This window comes from Anabrus simplex, chromosome 2, assembly GCF_040414725.1.
Source record: "Anabrus simplex isolate iqAnaSimp1 chromosome 2, ASM4041472v1, whole genome shotgun sequence".
Lineage (NCBI taxonomy): Eukaryota > Metazoa > Arthropoda > Insecta > Orthoptera > Tettigoniidae > Anabrus > Anabrus simplex.
In genome coordinates, this window is record NC_090266.1 from 872,146,758 (window position 1) to 872,173,381 (window position 26,624).

The 26,624-nt window shown below is 40.1% G+C and overlaps 1 protein-coding gene across 12 annotated transcripts in view; it reads right to left on the minus strand.

The window, feature by feature from the left end:
• Positions 1–23,770: 23,770 nt before the first annotated feature.
• The window catches only part of LOC136863154 (uncharacterized), a 989,332-nt gene continuing 986,478 nt past the window's right edge, over positions 23,771–26,624 (minus strand). For all 12 annotated transcript variants that reach the window (XM_067139498.2, XM_068225867.1, XM_068225869.1 and 9 more), the window contains one exon: positions 23,771–25,762. In XM_067139498.2, the coding sequence (XP_066995599.1) occupies positions 24,208–25,762 (1,555 nt within the window). In that variant the 3' untranslated portion in view covers positions 23,771–24,207. The remainder of the gene's footprint in view (positions 25,763–26,624) is intronic.

Genomic DNA, 26,624 nt, shown 5'->3' on the forward strand with positions numbered 1-26,624 from the left:
TAATATAAGAATATATATGCCTATAAAATGCATTACATGGTTTTGTTTCCTATTCAATAAAAATATTATGGCAAAAAAGTTAAACTGTCCAATACCTCCCGACATTCCCCTAAGTGACATGAGTACCAAGTATGGTTGAGAGGTATGCCATAACATACACGCCTACATCCTTAAATTCGGCCATACCGGGCGAATTGGCCATGCTGTTAGGGGCGCACAGCTGTGAGCTTCCATCCGGGAGATAGCGGGTTCGAATTCCACTGTAGGCAGTCCTGAGGATGGCTTTCCGTGGTTTCCCCATTTTCACAACAGGGAAGTGCTGGGGCTGTACCTTAATTTAGGCCACAGCCGTTTCCTTCCCATTCCTAGGCCTTTCCTATCCCATCGTCGTCATAAGACCTACCTGTGTCGGTGCGACGTAAAGCAAATAGCAAAAAAAAAAAAAAAATCGGTCACTTTGGACATTATCTTTCCTTCACCCGCTCTCATTCTACCCTCCTGCTGCTGAACATTGTCTTAAATGGCATCCAGAGTGTCACAGTTCATCTCAGTGTCCCCCAAAACTACGGATTCGACACAAATGTATGTATATTTCAGCCCTCCTCTAGTGGCGCTAGGAGTGTCTTACTCCAAATAGTACTTTTTCAGATAGTAACTTATACCAGTTTTGGTTGATACCTACACTACGTCCATTATCTCGGTTATTTTGGGCAAATCTTTTTAACCTTTCTGAACCCCTATGCCAAAGGGGCTGAACTTGGACTGTAAAAAATTTCTGAGTGTCTCTATTAATCGCAGCGACCCCGAAAAATGTGGAATTCGACACAATTTCCGATTTTTATATCTCACCCCCTTAGGGTGCTAGAGATTTCTTATGCCTCTCCTGATAGTAAGTCATATGTGTACCAAGTTTGGTAGAAATCACTCCAGTAGTCCTGAAAAGTATGGTTCGAGACTAATATCGGTAGTTTTATTTATATTTATATTTCACCCCATTCCCTGGGGGTTTCTAGGGGAGTATTGCCCCAACAGCATTTTTCACAGATAGTAAGAAATATTTGTACCAAATTTAGTTGACAGCTAAGCTGGAAAATGCATACATACATCCATAATCTCGGTAATTTGCTAATTTTGTTTTTCACCCTTTCTCACCCCTATACCAAAGGGGGCTGAAACTTGGACTTAAAAAATCCGAAGTGTCACTGTTCATCTCAGTGACCTCTAAAACTTTGGATTTGACACACTTTTCGATTATTTTTGTATCTCCCTCGCCTCTCACACCCCACCACACAGAGAGATGAACTTGGACTTATAAAAAACCCGGAGTGTCACTATTCATCTCAGCGACCCTGCAAACTATTGATTCGACACTATTTTCGATTATTCTTGTATTTCACTCCCCCTAACCCCACATCCCGAAGGGCGCTGGACTTGGACATAAAAAAATCCAGAGTGTCACTATTCATCTTAGTGACCCCGAAAACTATGGATTCGACACTATTTTCGATTATTTTTGTATCTCATCCCCCCTTGCCCCCCACCACTAAGGGATAAAACATCTGGAGTGTCACTGTTCATCTCAGCGACGCCGAAAACTATGGATTCGACACTATTTTCCATTAGTTTTGTATTTCACTCACTCCTACCACTAAGGGGGCTGAACTTGGACTTATAAAAATTCCGGAGTGTCACTATTCATCTCAGTGACGTCAATATCTGTGGATTCGACATTGTTTTCGATTACATTTATATCTAACTCCCCCGAATAGGGCTTAACTTTGATTTTAAAAATCCGGAGTGTTACTATTCATCTCAGTGACCTCGAAAACTATGGACTCGACACTATTTTTGATTAATTTTGTATCTCTTCCCTCCTTGAACCCCACCAATAAGTGATAAAATAGCAGGAGTGTAACCATTCATCTGAGCAACCCGGAAAGTACGGATTCGACACTATATTCGATTATTTTTATATCTCCCCCTTCCCCGATACATAGCCACGTACAATGACATTTACATGTAGGGCAGATGGATTACATAGACTCGCCTTTGCTCGCTGGGAACCCCCAGTTGCTATTCGTTAGGAGTAGGTGATAACTCGTGTCGTTCTACTGTTGATATTCTATATTTTCCCAGTTTCTTAAATATTTTACACATCTAATACACAGCTACATTCTTCAAACTGGGCAGACCAATCAAAGTTGGTCCTATGACTTGAAAGTACATCTCGATCACAGCATGTTGGATTGCTATTTCCAAATAACAGTGATAAGGATGAATCTCTTATCAAGAAAGGTACTTTATAAAACATGGCAGCGTGTTCCCATCCTCCTCGATACAGTATTTATTATCGGACTACATGATATAGCGTAAGATGCTGTCGCCTAGCGACAAACTGTCCATCAAGTCGATTCAATCTTGGTCAATCTTGGTGCGGCTTTGCAATTACATAAAATTACCTCAAATTACTCATCATAAGAAAACTACCCATCAGATTTCGTTCAAACCATCTTATAATCCCTCCAGATATAATAAGAACAAACTGTGAAAATTTCAGCGAATTCGGTAAAGTAGTTTTTGAGTCTACTAATCTCAAATATACCAACATCCAGTTTTATATATAATTATATAGATTTTAATATTTCACCCCATTTCCGATCCCGCCCGTATTTGTGTCTTACCCTACAGTTTTCTTTCCCGAAGAGTAAGTCATCATATGTTTACTATACCGATTGGGAACGAACTTTGACTTAAACGGCATTCAGTGTGTCACAGTTCATCTCAGCTACCCCAAAGACTATGAATTCGTCACTAATATCGTCATTTTCATATTTTTAAGTTTTACCCTCTTCCTTTAGGGGTGCTAGAGGTTTCTTATCCCTACAGTAATTTTTCCAGATAGTAAGTTATATGAGTATTAAATTTGGTTGAGAGGTATGCTGGAACATGCACACATTCACCCGTAATCTCTGTAATTTGCGACATTTTCTCACCTTCTCACTCCCTGTGCCATGGGGACAGACCTTGGACTTTTCATTTTTATATAGTTATATAGAAGATAAAAGCAGAAATAAGTTTTAAGAAACACATTATAATCTTCACATACTGTTGGGTAGGCAACCCGCTGATCAGACTTGTCTTGCGGTTTGCTTATCTTCCCCTATTTTCTTTTTCACCCCTTCTCATCCCCAGTGCCGAACTACCAATCAGATTTCGTTCAAACCACTTCATAATCTCTCTCAGATGTAATAAGAACAAACTGTGAAAATTTCCAGTAGTTCTTGAGCCTATTAATGTCAAATATACCAACACCCAATCATATATATAGCTTATTTGTCTAAAAGTATCGTGGTGTTGGTCAGTGAAAACTCGACCGATTGGGAAGGGGAAAGAGATGGCGGCACAGCCCTGCCAGAGTAAAATGTCACGAACCGCCACTGGTGTGTACACTAATGCACCATTCGTTTAGTATCTCACTCCTGCAAAATTTTAACTCGTATTATTTACATAAGAATGGAAATGAAAGTTTAAACTGAGTTGGGAGAAGATCAATCTGGCTTCAAAAGAAATGTAGGAACTCGTGAAGCAGTCCTGACTTTACGTCTGGTCTTAGAGGACCGAATTAAAAAGAACAAGCTCATGGACATGGCGTTCGTAGATCTAGAAAAGGCATTCAATAAAGTTGATTATACCAAGCGACTAACAGACCCCGAGCTGCCGTTACCCCGGCCTTATATAGGCACGGGGCGACTGCGTGTACAGTTGACAGCACGGGCGTTAGCCGCAGGAGGAGGCAGCGAGCGGGGTCCCGAAGGTACCAAGCTCTGGTGTTTTAATATTTCAAGTGAAGTAAATACAGAAAGAAATCAAGTAAATATATACAAAATACATAAAAGAATGGGCATACTACCATGATAAGACATGTAACATAGAAAAGAATAAATAACGAAGACTATGTCCACCCGGGGGGTCCTCTTCTTGGCCCAGATGGCAGTCTTGGTCAAAGAAAGAATACTTGATCTCGGAACACTGAAACACAAACACCACACATCACTTCTTCATGGACCGGGCGAGTTGGCCGTGCGCGTAGAGGCGTTCGGCTGTGAGCTTGCATCCGGGAGATAGTAGGTTCGAATCCCACTATCGGCAGCCCTGAAAATGGTTTTCCGTGGTTTCCCATTTTCACACCAGGCAAATGCTGGGGATGTACCTTAATTAAGGCCACGGCCGCTTCCTTCCAACTCCTAGGCCTTTCCTATCCCATCGTCGCCATAAGACCTATCTGTGTCGGCGCGACGTAAAGCCCCTAGAAAAAAAAAAATAAAAAAAAAACTTCTTCATGGATTCTAACAGGCCAGTGAGAGACCTCTGATAGGGCTCTAAACGAGTTTGCTGGAGCCGCCGGCGACGAGGCGAGGTCCGTGTCGCGGCTCGCTGGCTGGTGGCACTTACTTCTTGCGAGTCAAACCCCGTGCTCCGCGTGTCCCGCGTCCTCGACCGCGCGCACCGCGGGAGACCGCAGCCGAGCGTGGAGTGGGTTGAAACTGGAAGCCTTCCGGGAGAACTGCCGCGCTGTCCCCCGTTGTTCTGTCGACCTGGACGACCACGTCCCATCCCTGGGACATGGCTAAGTAGAGCAGGTTTGCCCTGTTGAAGAAGTACTTTTGATGTGCCTCGCCCAAGGCCGGCCAGGCACTGAGGCTCCAGAGAACTATTGTTGCATCGTGATGATCCTGGCCCTGAGGAGTCAGAGCGAGAAGATCCTTGAGGGCCCTGGCGATCTGAACAACCTTCTGGTCGGTCGGTTTTGCTATGCCCTTGTCGTAAGTTGCTGGGAACAGGTGCCACCATTCGTCGTCATCGGTGATGGAGTGCTCCTGTCCGGTGTCGTCCCGGACGCCGTCTGGCCCTAAAAGTTGTCGAAGCGCTGTTCCATATTCTTCTGGCGAAGCAGGAGCTCCTGGATGGTGGTGGCGAGGGCTTCTACGTTGGCTTCTGACATACCTTCAGCTGGGACGACCTAAAACAAGTCTGGAGCAGAAAGGTCGTCCAAAGAATGAGTCCCTCTGGAAAACGTACCTTGTGTGGGGTTCCGTGTGATGAAATAGTTTGAGAACCACTGCTCTAAGGTGTCCTATGTAATGAATATATTTGTTACATACTGTTCACATCATTTTATAATTATATCGAGAGTTCTCCGGGCTAGGCTGCAAGCAAGCATACACACTTACGTCAGGGAAGATACCGTAGTCTACAAGTTTGTATGGTATATGGACCACATGCACTTCACCACGGAAGTGCCTCTGGAATCCTGGCGGCACCTTGCTAAAAATAAGTCTCGGCAACAAGCCATAACGAAAGAGACGTGATGGAGTGGGGAAACGCACTGTTCTGTCCTCTTAAAAGCTTCGACTCTCACTGGGTGCAGTGGACTGACTGTCTTACAAGACACCAATATTCTCCAGTCGAGAACAAATACTTCTCCCTCTCTCTTCACAATCTTGCAATGCAGTCTTCAACGTGTTTTTGCTGATTGCTATGTGAATTGCGCAGTGTTTTCAGTGAGAACATTAATTTATTAATTTTATGTAGCATTGCGACAATGGGTGAACACAACGAAAGGGTTCAATCGTCATTTAAATACAAAGCTGTATGAAGAACATAAGTGGTTAAATGGGTGTGAAGAACTAAACAAACTATTCTGCTGGTCATGGAGCTCTTAAATGTTGTTGCTATGGACTGGTAGGTACTGGCTATAGTGATCTCAATAACTTGTATTCTACCATCCGCAGACCCAAGAAGTCTGCAAGTCACTTTAATATGTATGCAACTTACAAGGAGGTTGGTAGTGCTCGTGTAGACCTTGCTTTAAATGTAGCCATGAAGTAGCCGTGGCTGGATTTCAGTTATAAATAATTCCTTAATTTTTGAAGATTATGCCTTAAAATTAAAAAAAATAAACTTATTTTTTCTATTAATAAATAATTACAATATTAAAATTATATGAAATTAATTATAATGTTAAAATTACAATATTAACATTATATTACATTAATTGCAATATTAGGGGCCAATGACGTAAACGGCAATCATCATCGTCATCAATTACAATCTTATAAATTGAATATAAATTTGTGTACTGTAATTGAATTGTCGGTCTAGAAAGCCAAGAATAACGGCCGAGAGGATTCGTCGTGCTGACCACACGACACCTCGTAATCTGCAGGCCTTCGGGTTGAGCAGCGGTCCCTTGGTAGGCCAAGGCCCTTCAAGGGCTGTAGTGCCATGGGGTTTGGTTTTGGTTTTTGGTAATTGAATTGTGCATGCCTTCGACTTGAACTCCAGCTCCGACACTCAGATGAAGTAATGTTCTTTTAACATACATAGAAGCAGATTATCAGAGGAATGTGAACACATTGGTAGCATTCATTGACTTGATAGTGACACATGGCACAGTCTGGAAAGATGGTGAACGTTGCTTAAACGAGTCTCCTGAAAGACAATTACCTACTTCCTGATTCAGGAATCCTGAATAACATACTGACGCTGAGTCAGAGGCTATTACGAGTGTATATAGGGAATTCTGTATGCACCAAGAGATCACTAAAAAGAACTGTGCAGATCCTAATGGACGGCCTTAGGTTGGAAAAGAAATCTTTAAGTTGTATCAACTTAAACCTAATGCCCCTTTTTGAGCCCAAGCTGGCAGGTTCGATCCTGGCTTAATCCGGTGATATTTGAAGTTGCTCAATTACGTCAGCCCCGTCTCGGTAGATTTACCGGTAAGTAAAAGAACTCCTGAGGGACAACATCCTGGCACCTGGGCGTCTCCGAAAACCGTAAAAGTAGTTACTGGGACGTAGAATCAATATTATTATTAAACTTACTATTATTAACTAATTAATTAAATAATTAAATAATTAATCTAATGCCAACAAGCAAAAGTATGTTGCTTCTATCTAAACAATTGCAAATAATGAACGTGTACTCTGCTGTAAAGAGCACCTTCAAAATATAGCTTCCAAAGTAAGAACCTGCAAAAATATAATACAAGAATTGAATTGTTCGTTGTTGAAAGGCACTAAGTCCACATTTTTGAAAATTCGTTTTACAGCGATTTTGCGTTCTAAGAAGCAAGATGCATGTTTTGATGTTGAAAGGAACTTAGTCCTGCAGTTAGTGCGTTTCAACACGGAATGTCTACCAGCGCCAACCAACCTATGCAGAGAGCGCTGCTGTGTCTCGGATGTCAAGATTGGCGCGCTTGTTTCATTTGTTTACATAGATGTTGAGTGTTGTCACTGACAATATATCCTACGTGGTTGTTGTGCTCTGCATATTATTAATCTTCTTCTTGCTGTGTTCTTAAAGATATTTTCATCATGGACAACGAAGTTATGGCAGGAAAGAAACGTAAACGCAACGAAAATTATGCCAGGAATAAAATAAAGCGATCAAGGGTAAAGTGTAGTGCATATACAAGCTATGCAGGAAAGGCAGTTCCTCAGAAAAGTATTGGACCTCCCTGCAGGTATGTTAGAAATTATAATTTTTACCTACATAGTATCTGTTCAACCATTTCACTTCCATAAAAGGGATTTGAACGATTATTGATACTGAAGTTATGATTACTAAATGGGTGTCGGACAAAGAATTTACCTAGGTAACTTGTTTGTTTTAGGTGCAAGCGTCACTGCTTCAATATATTGCAAGAAGAAGAGAGGCTGCAGATATTTAATGCTTTTTACGAATATGAAACAAAAAATGAACAGGATGTCCACTTACAGACTGATTGAATGGCATTCCATTAAACGGCCAAGACTTAGGGCTGTTAATCAAGACGGAGAACGATCAAAAGTGGAACGTGAATCAGCATATACATGTTGTACAAGGAACCGCCAGCGGTCTGGAACATAATTTATTTCAGCGTGAGGTACTGCGAAGTAAACAAAGTCACAGCTGGAACTTTCGAGTGAGAGCGAGTAACTACGTCACGAGCTTCACGCAAGGAAGTGACATTGCTATGATGCGCCGATCACGTGTACAGCGCGTGATTGCATGGAAAGGAATGGTATAAAAGGACAGGGATTCGCCAAGTAAAAGTCAGTTCATAACTCGCAGCTGAAGGAACAACACGACGTTGTACGCGAGTGACTACGCCGAGGTTCGAACATAGCCGCCACGAGTGAGGTTCGCCGGTAGGAACTCTGCCGTCATTGTCGTCAAAAGACTTGTATTCAAAGTGCTACTTTTTGACTTACAAATTTTTCGAAAATTAAAAATACGAACTTAGTTTTCACGAAATACTAGTACTATTTCGAGAATGTGTAACAGTAACTTAAACTGTGGTATAATATATTTAAACTTCAACTCAGTCGAAAGCGAGTGTGTAGAACTTGTACTCACACCAGATTTATCTTTAACTTGGAACATTTGTAATTTAAAAGCGGGTGCATATTAACGCAATTTTCCAGTGAAATACATAAATACTTAGTCTTTTAAAGCAAGTAACGCAATGAAAGTATTTAAAGATTGGTATTTAATACAAGTGTGATTAACTCTAAACAACATTACAGCATTCGTCTCGGGTGAACAAGTAAGTGCTGCATTAGACGACGACTTCTTCAAAACACTGTAGCTATTTTAACATACAAACATGCATGTGTTTAGAATATTTCTACTGTTGTAAATGTACCTTTTCTTCGTGCGTCATACCAATGATCATATTAGAACTGTGTTTTTTCTCTGAACGGTTGTTCCGATAAATGAGCTTTCGTAATTTTGCTGCTAGTGTTAAGAACAGTGAACAAGTGCACATAACAAAATACCGTGCATACATTTATGAAGTGCAAATACGACTTATTTCGAATGGGACACTACCAAGCAATCACAGTCAGTTGAACTTTCTCGTGTTCGCTACATTACACAGTGACGCGCGAAATCCTGACGAGTGCCTATTTTTTGTAATTATCATATCTGCCTGCCGCTACACAAGCTGAATCTCGAGTCGAAGTGGGACGTGTCAACAAGGGAATGGAACTGCGGTATCAACATGGGATATGGAGCGTGTGCTATGGTGATGACTTCACGACACCGGCTGCCTATGGTGACAACTTGCTGTTCGCTGACCAGCAGCTGTCTACATTCCAGTCCTGAGTTCCAGTAAAAACAGGTCATATGAAGTGTATTTTAAACCACTTTCAAAACGAGTGCATAAAATTCCACAGAACAAACTTTCTTCTTGCCAAGTGGAATAGTAAAATCAGTGACATCGTTTAACAGCTTTACGAACAATTATTACAACGCTCATTGGAAACTAGACTTTTACTAAATTCTAGTTTAAGTTATTTTCGAAGTGTAAAAATTTTCATACGTATAAAAACGTTTAGGGAGAACTTCACAAACTTTGAAAGTGAAAGAGTATTTACTTTAAAGTGAAATTTATTATTTAAAAAGACTGTAGGAAACAAGTGATATTTATTATTTAAAAAGACTTTAGGAAACAAGTGAAAGTTATTATTTAAAAAAGACTGTAGGGAAACAATTCAGTATTTGGAATTTTGAATTTGATCTTCTGGTGAAAGACATTCATTTCAGTTAGTTTATGGTGACTCAAATTATTTTCAAAAACCTCAAGATAAAGGCAATCTTTTGTGGATATCATGTTTTTAAATCAGGTAAACATTGCATTACGAAAATTTTGTAAAATAACTTGCTTTAATGTTTAAATAATTTGCCAACGAAACAAATATTTCGTGAAAAGGAGCAGGAATAATACAGTAGGAAACATTGCCCATAAATACATGATGGTGAATAAATTGAGCTTTAAGCCCAACTATTATTTTTGCTCGGCGTACGCCTCTCTGTACCTGCTCCATAAGAGCCGTCCACCCCTACGTGAAGATTCTCATGCCCAGATCCCTAATCATTTCTCGGTACAATATTTTGTTCTTAGAAATCAGGAACGTCTGCAGGTCTGTAGGAATGCATGCATTAGTTTACACGGAGTAACACAGAAGCGTGTATTCAGGATTGCTAAGCTGTTGGCGAAAGGCGAAAGCCCAGTGGACAAGAGGGGATTCAGTAATAAGAACAATGCTATATCACGTGAAATCTGCGCTGAAATTCGGGACCACATTCTCAAGTTTCTAGTCAAAACTTCTCATTATGGGGGTAACGAAGTAAACTATTTGGATGCAAGGCTGAACCTTAAAAAATGCATGATTTATTTTGTGAGGAACATCCTAATCTTGAAGCAAACTATACATTTTATGTTAATTATTTCAATAAGAACTTTGGCTACAAATTCGGTAGACCCCAGATAGATGTGTGCAGTATCTGCGAAGAACTTCATGTCAAAATGAAGTCTCCGCACTTATCACAAAATGTTAAATTAGCAGCAGCAAGTGAGCTAAATATTCACAAGCGCAGAAGTCACAAATTTTATTCTTCTATGAAACCATGCTCAGAATCATGCCAGTCTGATAATACAGCCTGTGTTGCCTTTGACTACATGCAAAATTTACCTGTACCACATATACCTGTTCAGGAAATATTCTACCTAAGGCAGCTATGGGTACATGTATTTACAATACACAACCTCCAAGACAATAGTTCCAAAGTATACATGTATCATGAGGGGCAGGCCAAGAAAGGGGCCAATGAAGTGTGCACATTCATATTGGACTATCTCACCAACGAGATTAAACCAGGCACGAAGAAACTTCACTTGCACTCGGATGCGTGTCCAGGCCAAAATAGGAATCATTCATTTATTCGTTTCTGCATGGGCTTGGTCGAAGATAAATGATTCGAGGAAATTATTCACCACTTCCCTATTAGAGGTCATTCCTTCCTGCCTTGCGATAGGGATTTTGGTGTTTTCAAGAAACAAATAAAGCACTGCGACAGAATCTACACACCAAAAGATTACTGTACAATCATTGCTGACGCAAAAAAGGATGTTACGATAAAAATGGTCGAAGGAACTGACATCATTGATGTGGATGCGTGGTGGCCTAAGCATTATAGGAAAACAACTCTAAGTGATGAATCAACAGCGAAGGACGTTCCTAGAAGTGCGAAGGTGGTGTTTGCTCCTGCATCGTTTTCCGAGTTCCAGTATTCTGCAGATCATCCTGGCAGAGTGATTGTTCGTTCCTTCATTGGGAGTATAGTCCATCACACATTCCATTTGTCTCAGCCTGGGCCAAGAAATGGTCCTCTTATGAATCAGTTGATGAAGGCCTATGAGAAAGGACGATTACCAGTCAAAACAGCAAAAAAGGATGATCTCAAGAAGGTTCATCGTTATGTAACGACTTCTGAGGCGAGTAAAGTATGCTTTGATGAATTACTAGAATGGCCGTGTCAGTGAAAAAGGTTTACCTGTCTTTTTCTAACAGTATTACTCGTTTTGCTAATATGCTTTTGTTCCTCGATATATGTGACTACAGTGCAGCTGTTTTATTAATAATGGGTTTATTTAAACATACCGCATAACAAAATAATAAATAATTCCGTGTGTTGTTTGAAGAAAGTAACAGTTATTCCATTTAAGTTACCTATTATTTTCATGCTTGCATATGCATATATTCATTTAGAAATAAAGGAAATACACCAAGAACGTAAAAGTTATTGCTCGTTTACAGGTTCTGTTCGTTCCATGTTGAAAGGAACTAAGTCCAGTTACGTATTTTGTCTGTAAAAGTGTTAGTAGCATACGGAACAATACAATTTTTACTTTATTATAACGGCGTGTGTGTGCACTTTACATTGTACAAACAATTATGTCTCATATTACAATACAAGAGCGGAAAAATAGTTTTTTGTGTTTATCTCAAAACTTTAAAAATTGGACATAGTGCCTTTCAACAACGAGCTATTCAATTGTATGAAAAACTTCCTGTTCAGTGGCAACCACCCTTCGGTGCACGGCGTTACGACTTGTACTCTTGACTGCTGAGCACTGTGCCCATGCCTGGCTAAATAGCCCTCATGTAAAACTTATACACTGACTGACAGAGCAAATGCAACACCAAGAAGGAGTGGTCAGAACTTTATGCCAATTGCAGGGTAGACTGACGTCACTGAGGTATGTTCATGATGTGAAATGCGCCGCTGTGCTGCGCACGTAGCGAACGATAAATGGGACACGGCGTTGGCGAATGGCCCACTTCGTACCGTGATTTCTCAGCCGACAGTCATTGTAGAACGTGTTGTCGTGTGCCACAGGACACGTGTATAGCTAAGAATGCCAGGCCGCCGTCAACGGAGGCATTCCCAGCAGACAGACGACTTTACGAGGGGTATGGTGATCGGGCTGAAAAGGGCAGGTTGGTCGCTTCGTCAAATCGCAGCCGATACCCATAGGGATGTGTCCACGGTGCAGCGCCTGTGGCGAAGATGGTTGGCGCAGGGACATGTGGCACGTGCGAGGGGTCCAGGCGCAGCCCGAGTGACGTCAGCACGCGGGGATCGGCGCATCCGCCACCAAGCGGTGGCAGCCCCGCACGCCACGACAACCGCCATTCTTCAGCATGTGCAAGACACCCTGGCTGTTCCAATATCGACCAGAACAATTTCCCGTCGATTGGTTGAAGGAGGCCTGCACTCCCGGCGTCCGCTCAGAAGACTACCATTGACTCCACAGCATAGACGTGCACGCCTGGCATGGTGCCGGGCTAGAGCGACTTGGATGAGGGAATGGCGGAACGTCGTGTTCTCCGATGAGTCACGCTTCTGTTCTGTCAGTGATAGTCACCGCAGACGAGTGTGGCGTCGGCGTGGAGAAAGGTCAAATCCGGCAGTAACTGTGGAGCGCCCTACCGCTAGACAACGCGGCATCATGGTTTGGGGCGCTATTGCGTATGATTCCACGTCACCTCTAGTGCGTATTCAAGGCACGTTAAATGCCCACCGCTACGTGCAGCATGTGCTGCGGCCGGTGGCACTCCCGTACCTTCAGGGGCTGCCCAATGCTCTGTTTCAGCAGGATAATGCCCGCCCACACACTGCTCGCATCTCCCAACAGGCTCTACGAGGTGTACAGATGCTTCCGTGGCCAGCGTACTCTCCGGATCTCTCACCAATCGAACACGTGTGGGATCTCATTGGACGCCGTTTGCAAACTCTGCCCCAGCCTCGTACGGACGACCAACTGTGGCAAATGGTTGACAGAGAATGGAGAACCATCCCTCAGGACACCATCCGCACTCTTATTGACTCTGTACCTCGACGTGTTTCTGCGTGCATCGCCGCTTGCGGTGGTCCTACATCCTACTGAGTCGATGCCGTGCGCATTGTGTACCCTGCATATCGGTTTGAAATAAAGATCAATTATTCTTCCGTGCCGACTCTGTTTTTTCCCCAACTTTCATCCCTTTCGAACCACTCCTCCTTGCTGTTGCATTTGCTCTGTCAGTCAGTGTAAATAGGCAGGTCAACACTATGATGCGCCTAATTGCCGTCACGATAATATCTGCACCCATACAATGGCTAACTCTTATTACCCAAGCCATAATCCCCTACCAGATCTCTGGTGTAAAATTGCTCTTCTCAAAGAAATCAAGATAATAATGGATGATTCACAAGTCCGGCTCCTTGGCTACATGGTCAGCGTCGTTTCCTTCGGTTCAGAGGGTCCTGGGTTCAATTCCCGGTAGGGTTGGTGATTTTAATCGTATATGGCAGGGTGTTTGTGTTCGTTCCAATACTCTCCTCTTCATACACTCACACAACACTACGAACACTACGAACCACCACAGAAAAGCATGCAGCAGTGAGCAAATCCCTCCACATAGGGTCAGCGTCAGGAAGGGCATCTTGCCGTAAAACAGGACCAAGTCCACTTATGAGCACATCCCTCCACATAGGGTCGGCGTCAGGAAGGACATCTTGCCGTAAAACAGAACCAAGTCCACTTGTGCGATATAGTTCGCACCGGCTATCCCACTATGGTCTGGAAGAAACGCGGTTGAATAATAATAATAATAATAATAATAATAATAATAATAATAATAATAATAATAATAATAATAATAATAATAATAATAATAATAGATTAATAATAATGAATAATCCACAACCACCGCTACTGATACATTGATTGTGATATCTCTGATGTCATTCTGAGCCATCTGCATTTCGGAAGTCCTCCGGTAACTACGAAAGTTGCACGTTAATATTGATAGAAATAATGAAACTCAATAACGGTTTCTGTGATATGTATTGTTGTTTTCTTACTTAATTCATCAAATACCAATATATTAAAACATGCTTTGTCAGTGATGACATCCTTAACAATCTATCTCTCGATTTGTAAAATAGCATGCCCTGACTTAGTCATCATCGCCGAGCAGTTGTTTGCATCGAGCAGTTGTTTGTTTTAATGTTCTTCCTCGATTCCCGTTCCTTTCTTTTTCATTTTCTTCATTCAAATAACATTTTATTAAATCAGTGAATTATTTGCCGATAAACACATATTTATTGTTTTCACGTACGCGAAAGAGTAACAAACCACAATTTACAGAAAGAAATATTTAGTCTTAACTTCACACTGAGTCTACTCTCAGAAATAGGCCTATAGTAAATAAACAAAGTATTAGTTCTGTTATACATCATATGAACAGATTCATTATTAAAAAAAGAATGCAGTATTTTCATACCGCTTCAGAGCAACATACACAGCATTCAATTTACCACTCTTTCCGGCTCCTTGGCTGAATGTTGAGCGTAGTCGCCTTTCGTTCAGAGGGCACCGGGATCGATCCCCGACCGGGTCGGAGATATAACCATAAATGGTTATTTCCCCTGGCTCGAGGAATGGATATTTGTACTGTCCCCCATATTCTTTCAACTGACACACGATACAATCCTCCACTACAAAATCACGCAGTTCCTATACACGGAAGATACCGCCCACTCTCGTTGGAGCGTCTGCGCCAAGCCAGCAGAACTTGTCCTCAGATAATCCCGCCACTAAAAGCCGTACGATAAATAAATAAATCAATCAAAGTCTACCAATCTATTTCTACATTCATCAGGAGGCAATTCTGCACATATCCAGCTGCATAAAAACGAATCTGCGCTTTGTTGAACAATATTTACAGGGATATAATCACTTCCCTGTACTGGTTTAATTACTGAAGATGTACTGAATATTCTGTAAATTAGACTGTAACATTTACAACGAAAGAAAACAACATATCTAACATACAACGTATGTGTGCAACTTGTAGCCGGATTGAATAGCTCAGGCGGTAGAGCGCTGGTTTTCTGAGCCCAACTTGACTGGTTTGATCCTGGCTTAGACCAGTTGAATAGGTCATTTGGTAAATGGCACATGTCCACTTTTTTCCAAATGCATGTTTTCTCATATAACTGTAGTTGAAATGTAGACGCATTGATCCACGCGAAAAAGACACGTCTAAGATTTCTACGTATGGAGCACGGAATCTGATAAATTTGTCATTCCATTCGAGAAGGTCACATATTCCACTGCATGTCATTTTCCAATGGATCGCATCCAGCTCTGGCAACGCGCTGTGTTAGTTCCCGCCAGTAGGAACATCTGCAGTGAAAAATGTAATGTATAATACCTTATAAGATGTATTGAACAATATTACTGGTTTTGTTTATCAGAACGATTTATGTGCATTTTTGGGATATTTTTGTAATTCTCCGATATTTAAGTGCTACAGGTTCATTAAAACCAAAGTAGCCAACACACCAACTATTCACAACCCAAACTACAAATTACCAGAAACGTTAATATTCCTAGTACAGCTTAAGTGCATTGCCAGAAGAAGATTGCAGAAGACAAGGGACAATCAGCACAAGCGGACTTACAACATCCGTCGCCATAAACGCGCTGCCGAAATACTAGAACACCGCAACAACCAGCGGAACAACACCCTTCGCAACTTATCCATTAATGATAATAGCATCTGGAGAATGATAAAAGCCCTTAAAAGAAAACCTAAAATCATCCCCATACTCAAACATAATAAAAGACATCGAGAGAGCGGAGCTATAAGCCTGCCCTCTAGAAGAGAAATTCCAACCCAACAACTAACCACAATACACAAACTTCACCAAATTCATTGAAGACATTCTCAACGACAAGCGGCAAAATTACACAAATACCACCGAGTAATACCCTATAATTACGGTCGAAGAAGTCAAAAACTTAATAAAAAACTACTAAAAAGTAAGCCTCAGGCCCAGATGGGATAGGAAACATCATACTGAACTGCTCTTGAACAGCTAACTGCAATCTACAGCACCATAGGATATTTTCCTGCAAAATGGAAACTCGCAAAAATCATCACCCTACTTAAGCTGGGGAAAAACAAAAGTGATCCCAAACATGGAGCGACTTCTGTATCGACGCCTCATCAAAAATACTACACTAAACGACTCACTACCCCAACAGCATTTTGGATTCCCTAATGAACATTCAACAGTACAACAAGTAATGAAAATGGTCAAAGTTGTTTTCTAAACACTCCTCCCCCATATGTTTTGGAAATATACGGATAAAGTGCAGAAAAGTTATGTGGAGGTAAAACGGAGAATTTTAAGCTTACAAAAAGCTTTCTACAATAACCGGTTGAGGAGATAATCCATTTTTAGTTTAAGGGATGTTTTACCCTAAACGTCATGTAAAGTATCCTCCAACACTTTTTAGCGTCGAAAGTAAGTTTCACCCCCAAAATTTTATCTTTATGAGTTGATAAGTTGGTAAGTTGATGTATAACCGGTTATAAGATCATTTTCGATAAATTTTAAGCTATAAATCAGTTTTCTGCAACTAACACCGTGTAGGAGATATTGAATTTTAAAATTAAGGGTTGTTTTCATCCTCAAACTGTTTTAAAACTTTAAAAGTCATTTAAAGTATCCTCCGAGACTTTTTTGACTTCGAAATTAATTTTTACCCGAAAACTTTGAAAATAAACAGTCGGGGATGACGTTTTCCTATATTATCTGTTAAAGGATAATTTTGATAAATTTGAAGGTAAAAATCAGTTTTCTAGGACCATCGGTTTAGGAGTTAAATTTTTAAGGGTTGTTTCTAACCCCCAACCTAGTTTTAAATCTAAAAATAATTTAAAGTATCAGCCGAGACTATTTTATCGGTAAAAGTAACCTTTGCCCCAAAACTTTGAAAAGAAACAGTTAGGGGTGAGTTGTTTTACATCACCTGTTAGAGAATAATTTTTGATGAATTTTAAGCTAAGAATCAGTTTTCTGCAACTAACGGGTTAGGAGATATAGGATTTGTAAGTTAATGATTGTTTTCACCCTCTCCTTAACACGAGTACATTTTAACACACTACTACACTAGCAAAGGTTATCAAACACACTCTGGGCTAATGACCGCGATGTTACAAAGCTCCATCAGAAGCCAACAAGCTTGTGTAGGAAAGGGCAGTCGATTAGGTCAGACGCATGGTCAGTGAAAGGTTAAGCCTATACTCTTACCTATGTTTAGGTTATGCCCGCGCACATAGCCAAGGCACCTCCAAGCCTGCAACCTGGTGTAGGGAAGAGCAGTAGCCATCTTGGCTAGTGACCCAAGCTGGTGTAGGGAAGGGCAGCTGTTTAGGTTAACGCATGATCAACATGAGGTTAAGCCTGCACTCTTAGCTAACATTAAGTTAGGTTCGTTTAGGTTAGGTCAGGTTAGGTTAGGTTTGACGGGGTGTGAGGTTAAGCCCCCACTCTTAACCGGGATGTGACGTTATGCCCTCACTCTTAGCTAGGGTGTGAGGTTAAGGTCGCACCCATAGCTGAGCCCTCCTTAGTAGAAGCGGCCAGAAGCAGATGATCCTCAGAGGATCAGGTGTCCCAGGCGCATGTGAAAGTGGATGCTGCCGGAGCCCTCAAAAACCATTACAGTTATAATCTGAATAGTAGCGACAGTGTTGTTAATTTTTATTAGAAATGTTACTAAATTAAATGTGCTTATTATGGAGAAGACCTAAAGCCATCATATGCATAAAAGTAAGGAATTGGCTTGAGTGTCCAACTGTTGCAGCGATTGTACATTGAAGGAATTCTCTAATAATTTTTGGAAAAACATGTTACTCGTACGGACTTTCAAAAAAGTTCTGGCACCGATCTTGTGCAACCTTCGTCGTCTGCCGAAAGTGAGTCTGAGGAGCTGGCAAATGAAGGATTTTTCTTCTGATTGGGTACGAGAACTTTCTGGCCCCGCGTTGTAGGGGTAGCATACCTGCCTCATAGCTGGAGGCTCTGGGTTTGATTTCTGGCCAGGTCGGGCATTTTTACCTGGTTCTGTGGGCTGGTTTGAAGTCCATGATTACAATTGAGGAGTTGCCCGCCGGTGAGATGGCGGCCCCGGTCTAGGAAGCCAAGTATAACAGCCGAGGAGATTCGTCGTGCTGACCAAACACCACCTCAAAAACTGCAGGCCTTGGAGGTGAGCAGCTGTCGCTTGGTAGGCGATGGTATTTCAGAGCCGTTGCATCATGGGTTTTTCGGGTACGAGAATTTGACTGAATTTTAACTGGATTGTGGTAGTTAATTCGCTTTAGTGATTGTTTAGGAACTTTTAATTCAGAATTTGGCGACTTTTGGCTAACACTGGTTGGTGGTACTAGTTCTGAAGCAGTAGTTTTGAGTTTTGATATTTTTCGTACTTTATTTTAAAATCATTTGATTTAATTTTCTTTGTATACTTTTCTGTATTTTAATCAAATACATTATTATAACAGTCATCGGTGTCGGTTAAAAGTATAGTTCTGCGGGTGCTGAAAAATGAAACCAAATAAAATTAAGTACGAACCTCTAAGTGGTGCACAAAAATGAAATAGCAATGAACAAATTAATGAAAATAAGTAATTTTTTCCTCTTCCTAGCTCTAGTGTTAGCGAAACAGTTATGGACGATACTCCTTCTTGCAATGTCACAGATAAGTGCACTTCTAAAGAGGAAAGTGATATAGAAATAGATAGTAATAGTGACAGCAATTGTGAATTTGAAAAAGAAGATTGCGACAAAATCATAATTAGGCCTGTCAATATCAGGGAATATTCAAATGATCATGTAGATTGTGAGTTAGATGTAGGCAATAAAATGAAAAATGTCTTTGCTAGACAAGATCTGAATCAGCCTGCGGGTCCTTTCCCTAAAGATTCTTAACAGGATAACCGATATGGCGCTTTTGTCGACAGAAATCTTCTGCAGCTTGGAGGGAAGGTATTCAAGAATGGGGATTGTTAACCAAAAGCACAGTGCGACATCAGCTACGCATGCATTGTTTTTAATTTGTGGCACCCGAAAGAACACAGTTAACGCAAGTATGGAACATATGGAAACAGGTCCTTGAGCGTTTTGTGAATGTGATAGTAACACTGTCATCCAATAATCTACATTTTCGGGGACATGGGAAAAAATGGAAACTGATTAACAGTCATCGAACTACTCGTAAAGTGAGATCCTATGTTGTCCGGGCCCGCGACTGCCTGTCAGCCGGTGGCCCCGGGTTAGATTCCCGGCCGGGTCAGGGGTTTTAATTATAAATTATTAATATCCCTGGCCTGGGAACTGGGTGTTTGTGTCGTCCTTGACGTTCCTTTCCTCACATTCAACACTCTACACTTCCGCAATTCCACCTACTCGCATGTTCCTATCATATGGTGTAAGTAGTGGCAAAAGATCTATAGAGGTCGACGCCACGGACAAATATCATTTAAAAACAAAACAACAACAAAAAAGATCCTATGTCACATGATCTCATACTATACTAGTCAGATCATTTTCGTTGGCTGAACGGTCAGCGTACTGGCCTTCGGTTCAGAGAGTGCCGGGTTCGATTCCCGGCCGGGTCGGGGATTTTAACCTTAATTGGCTGGGTGTATGTGTTGTCTTCATCATTTCATCCTTATCACGACGCGCAGGTCGCCTACAGGTGTCAAATAGAAAGACCTGCACCTGGCGAGCCGAACCCGTCCTGGGATATCCCGGCACTAAAAGCCATACATTTCATTTATACAGAAGCAGGAGAAAATTTTTACGTAGGTTGTCTTTGAAATTGATCTCTGAGCAGATTCGGAGGCGAAACATGAATTATACTGGCCTTTCGATGTCAATTTTTGCAGGACTGCAGAGAAAAATGTCTTCGGAAGGAGATACCATCTCTACTCCTCACACTACTGCCACTAAGAAGAGACTACAATGTGTGACCTGTCATTCGGAAAAAGAAGAGGAGAAGCCCACTTGTGTCTGCAGCACTGCAGAGTGATGTCAGTCAGATTGTGGTCAGCTGAACAGTGACGTCGAATACTGATTTCTTGACAGTATTCCATACATGTAAATTTTCTTTCCAAAGATAGCTTAGGCAGTTCCTAAGAAGTTTGTTCCTAAGTGTATCTTCTTAGATGTAAGATGTGAGGTTATAGGTGAAGTTGAATTTATAATATCTGTTTTCGTCATGAAAGCTTTCCTGCCTGGTTCCTGATTTATTTCTCTACCTTTCCTATGTATTTCAATTATAAATAACAACCGCACGTGCGCCTAAAGTCATTTTAAAACAGGGCGATCTGAAATATTGCAGGGACAAAACCTGGCCTGCTTCAGAAGTGCGACTAATGCCGGGTTAATAATACAGGGAGTGTAGTTTAAGACTTCATAGCGAAGTACGGAGGCATAGGAGCGTAGAGAAGTGGTGACAGCGAGCGCGGTACCCGCAATGGTGAACGGACGTAGTCATCTCAAAGAAGCGGTATGATTACGCTTGTAGAAACTAAACAAAACTGAACTCACCAGCTATATACATGCACAGGACAAACAAATACATAAATTCTGTTACAACTTTGAAAGTGGTTAGTTAAAAAGATGAAAATGTTGCTGACGGGGATAATGGCGTGCGTTAGAGAAGAAAAAGAGACGTTAGGAATATTGAAATATATAAAAGAAAGGAAGGCTAAGTTAAAAGGAAAATCTTATACATCCTCATCAGGAATGATTAAACATGGAGTTTGAATTGGCTCAGATTGCAAGTAAATAAGTAGTAAGGTTGTTTTTAGTGCTATGAAATATCATATAGTGCTACCGTCTTTTAACTAATGAAATAATTATGTAGAATGAACAGTATCACAAAGAAACATAATCAATATTGACTCCAGAAATGACCAAGTCCTATATTTCCGAAGCCTCATAGGTAAAGAAGATGTTAAGCGTCGCACAAAGCAAAATGAAGGAACCAAATCAAGCGATCGCAGTGATTACGGTATGTAAAATTAGAGGATGATACATTGCAGGTATGTAAACTTGCTTTTTGTAATACTTTTGGTGTAACCACTGATCAAGTCAGAACACTTAAGTTAAAAGGAAAATCTTATACATCCTCATCAGGAACTACTAAACATGAAGTTTGAATTGGCCCAATACTACTTACGGGCAAGGTGACCGAAGACATGAGAGGGAAGGTTCCAGCTAAGCACGCTATACTAGGAAAAGTGTGCGAATTCATTGAGGACCACATTGCAAGCTTTCCTTAAAAGAACTGCTCGTTACTCGAAAAAGTGCATAACCTACTTAAGTGCGGAATTAACAGTTGAAGAAATGCACAGGTTGTTTAAAATCAAGCACTTTGAAACCAACGTTAGTTATTGGTTTTTACTATTTTTTCAAAAATTAAGAGATTTAACTTACTGTTGGTAGTGCTCAGATTAACCTGTGTGTGACGTGCACAAGGTTAAGATTAATTAAAAGTCTAAGATTAATTAAAAGTCTGTCACTAAACGAGGCGGCAAAACATGCTACTGTTGCTAAATTACTTCTAAACAAAAAGCGCAGCTAGAAATTTCACAACCGGACGAGTTGGCCGTACGGTTAGGGGCGCGCAGCTGTGAGCTTGCATCCGGGAGATAGTGGGTTCGAACCCCACTGTCAGCAGCCCTGAAAATGTTTTTCCGTGGTTTCCCATTTTCACACCAGGCAAATGCTGGGGCTTTACCTTAATTAAGGCCACGGGCGCTTCCTTCCCACTCCTAGACCTTTCCTGTCCCATCGTCGCCATAAGACCTCTGTGTGTCGGTGCGACGTAAAGCAAAAAAAATGAAATGTCACACTAAACTCAAAGAAATCAGGCGGAAATGTGAAGAAGATGATTCACTAGCACGTTTGGGCTTTGATTTTATGATGGATCTTTTATTATCTGACATACTGGTACAGAATATCTTTTACTTCCGGCAACTTACTCTTAGTGTTCTTTTGCATTACCGGTAACAGTCTCAGAGACAATATCTCCAAAATGTACATCTACCACGAAGGAAACGCTTCAAATCACCCAACAAGATTACTTCTTTCATCAGAGATTATATTCAAAATAAATTAGGTGAATCCATTAAAATATTTCATTTGTTTAGTGACAACTTTGGTGGGCAGAGTAAATTCATAGGCTAGTAAGATTTCTAAAGTTGAGAAGGGCCTGTTTGGAAGCATTTGGGAGTTTTACCTGAATCGTAGCCATTTTTTTCTGCCATGTTATCGGGCATTTGTCACTATCAAACGTGCTAAGAAGAAAATGTATCATATTTGCATCATTGAATAAATAACAGATTATTGAGAACTCATCATCTATGCTTGAGGTAAAACGAGTCACAGCTAATGATGTGGATATCTTTTAAAGCTTGGTGGCAAAATTGTGTAAGCTGTCTTGCATGTTTGATCCATCTTATGGCCGTGGTGTACCAAAGGATTAAAAGGTGTATTTTAAAATTCCAAAGGTGAATTAGTTTCTTCACAGCAATACAGAAAAGTACGGTTCTTTGTAAGGAGTTCATGGTAGAAGAATTCACCATACAAATTCCCGAGGTAATTGTTTTTGATGTACATTTACCATTCCAACTGTCAGCATACCTAGCTTATAACTTGAGACTACCAATCAAAATTAAAAAAAAATTAGGACTGTAAGAAGATTTTGCATTACATAACGGATGAAGTGAGAGGTTTCTACACAGAACTGTACACATGGCCTACGGCCAAAGAAGAATCTAATGACGGTGGTAGCAATAATTGAAAATAAGTCCTGATAAAAATGTCTGTAGCAGTAGAAAAAAATGCCATTTTTGTGATTTTATATTATAGTTTTTTATTAAACTCACTCTAATACTTAGAAAAACAGGAGCGGTTTGCTTAATATCAGTTTGTTTGCTGGAAGAACCCCATAATATCCTAACTAATTTTATTTTTTGGAGGGACTTAATAAAGTTTATGAAACACAACTAATGGTGAATAAATGTAACATGTAGGAACTAATATAACTCGTTAGATGCAATTTAGCAATTAAAACAAAGATAATGAACTGAACAGCGTTTATTAATTTCCCGAAACTTCTGTTTATGTCACTTGTGGAGTTCTAGATATAAAGGATTCGAATGTTTTCTAACGCGTCTTTCAGTATGTCTAATGTTTCTGCAACATGTATGTTGGTATATGTATGGTATGTTATGTCAAATGATGTCAATGGTGAGTATACGGGGAAAAATGCTCTAGCGAGGTAATTTCAATGTATTTAACAACATGTTTCATTATGCTGTATATGAAATACAACTACATAAAAAGAGTATATTGAACTTTAATATTACTGTTATAATTATTATTTCACGTGCTTTAGAAGTGGTTATTGGGAATGTTCTTAATACCTGTACTACAGAAGTAAGGAACGACTTATTCTTGATGACGGAAGGAATTCCATGTGTTTATAAATAAATGATTTTCTTTTTTACAGCCCACATTTTGTCCAACATATTGTATTTACAACATGGTCAGTACAGTATTACACTGTTTGGGAAAGAAAAAACCCTTGGTAACTTCTGCAGTAAAGAACAGTGAAAAAAGATCTTGGTAAAATTCATGTGTTAATGAAAATAGAAATACTTCCATCTTTTTCATTGTTCTTTAGACTGAAATATATACATTCATAGTATCTACATGTAACTAGGAACAGAAGAATAGATAACAACCATTCATGGTTGGATCACTTCACATGGTTCTGATTTACACATTATCAATCTACGATTTATAACATCAAAATCAACAATTTGCATATGACACACATAGGCTATTTAACCCACAATTTCACAGTTGATAAGTAGTTTACAGAATAATATTGTCTGTTTGTTGGTAAGAACCACTTGAAATAATTGATAATTACACAAACGAAAATATAGATCACGTAGGCGAGCAGTAACAGTAGAGCTTAAGTTCTGCGTCTTTTACACAAGTACTGTGACTAGCATATGAATTAATTCTACTCACTATGCCCATTATATTGAATTCTATGCTACTTTCGTGCCAGTGCCTCACTGTAGCTTCAAATAGCCCTTCACCTGGAAGAGTTTCGAACATGATAACATAGTCATCATGATCTGCTGCCTTCTTGTCTCCATGAATTTTACTACGGGCTTTTATAACACGACTCATTTGTAATTCAGCACATAACTTTGCTTCATCACTAGAATTTCCTGCCTTCTTTAGCTTCATCTGAATCTCTGTCAGCACATATCTGGCAGCGGCCTGAACTGTTTCACTTTTCACAGATAACGTCTCATATTGAGTGCACGTACACCAATGGGGAGCTATACCAGCATCCTCACATGATCTGTCTTCTATTACTTCTGAAAATAGACTTTTGCACTTTGGACATTCAGGGGTTACATTATGATACAGACTGACAATAGAATTTTCAGACTTTTCAAGGACATCTCTTAAAGTATCGTGCAAGTCATAAGGGGACGTAAGTCTATCACTGTTCATTATCAAGTTTTGGAATGACTCAGGGTATCTTTTCCTGAACCATTCTGGAATCCAAAAATAAATGAAAGGAAGTCGTTCTTCAAGCCACCCTACAAATGTTTCTCTGATCTTTCCAAAGCGCATTCCATGATCACTGAAGAACACTATAAATGTTGTATTTAGAGCGCCTGTATCAATTAGTTCATTAAGGAACTGAAGAACTCTTAAGTCCATTGCTGCAGGAGTATTATGATTATTGTGGCTAAAATTATTGAGCCAGATTAAAGCAAAATATAAAGTATTCCTGAAGGTTGTCACAAAATCTGTTGCGTAACGTAGTAAATGATCTGTTGTCGAACTGGGGCCTAAACAAATATCAAGGTTATTCCTCTTCTTTGTTGGTAATTTGTTTATGGCAGCGAGCATGTATGGCCTAAGATAATAATCAGTTGGGGGCTGTACAAATCCTGTCTTATGATAATTAAATGTACTCATCGTAGGCTCATCCTCAGCATATGCAGTAACATAACTTCTATTATGAAACTCTTTCCAAATAAATGGACAATCATCCAATTTGCTTGATTTAGTTGGCCAACAGATCTTTGTCAACTGTTCTACACTGAGTCCTGTCAAAATTGAATTTAAATTTGGAAATGTATTATCGCCCATTTTGTTGTAGCCTTTTAAATCTACCCAGCCAGTGTGTCTCAAATGAGCCACTGTTCGTGGCATGGTGCGAAATAAATTCAGTCGGGACATGGAGTCTATCCCCACCAACAACACATTAAGATGTTGATCATCTTCACCTGGTTTCGTTGCTCTTAATTTGAACTTCACACTTGGTTTGATGGGAACTACTGCATGAGTATTTGCATAAACTTCCTTCTTCGTTCTATTTTTTTGATTCTTATAGTAACCACAGCGAACGAGAGTAAATTCTTCTTCTGGACTCAAGAACACTTCATGCTCAAAATCCTGGCATTTGCTGATACTGAAATTTAAAAGAATACATACATTTATTAGAACCACTTTACTTGGCAGTTATTATACTGCATTATTTAATTTAAAACTATACATAATTATGAAATAGTATACATATAACTGATAAGAGTAGGATTTCGTATCATTTATTTAGTAATTTGAAACATGTATGGCACATGAAGCTCATTTCAAACTTTGGGTTGCCAAGACAACTACTGCCTAGCCACATGTAGTGTCACATCATGAAGATATCCTCAGCCTTATTGCTTGAGTTGTTTATTTAATAGTTCAAGGCCGAAGTAACTCCGCATTATGCTCTGATACTTCCACTCTGATCAGTTACAAATTTTACTGCGATAAAATTGAATTAAAATTTACAACCAGCGATGGCTAGCATAACAAAACTGAGTGATGGTGGGGAGGAGGAAGAAGATGTATGTCTTTGTCAAAATGAAAAGTATGGCTTCTAAGCATGAAGGCCAGAAGGCTAAAGCCAGTGTGCCTTTGCATTGCAAACAAATATTGTGCAATTCCAGTTCCCCTACTGTCTGCACCAGGTATCTCCAACTTATCATTTTTGGAAATTCATGATGAGTTTGTAACCAGTGGATGAACTTGGAATGTTGCAAAATGAGGAAAAATAAATTATCCTCCTTTTTGAACTCAAAATACATTATTCATATTTCATCCCTTTTAAACACAGCATACATGTATCATTAACTTAGTTTAACTCGTGTTAACTCAATCAATCAATCAATCAATCAATCAATCAATCAATCAATCAATCAATCAATCAATCAATCAATCAATCAATCAATCAATCAATCAATCAATCAATCAATCAATCAATCAATCAATCAATCAATCAATCA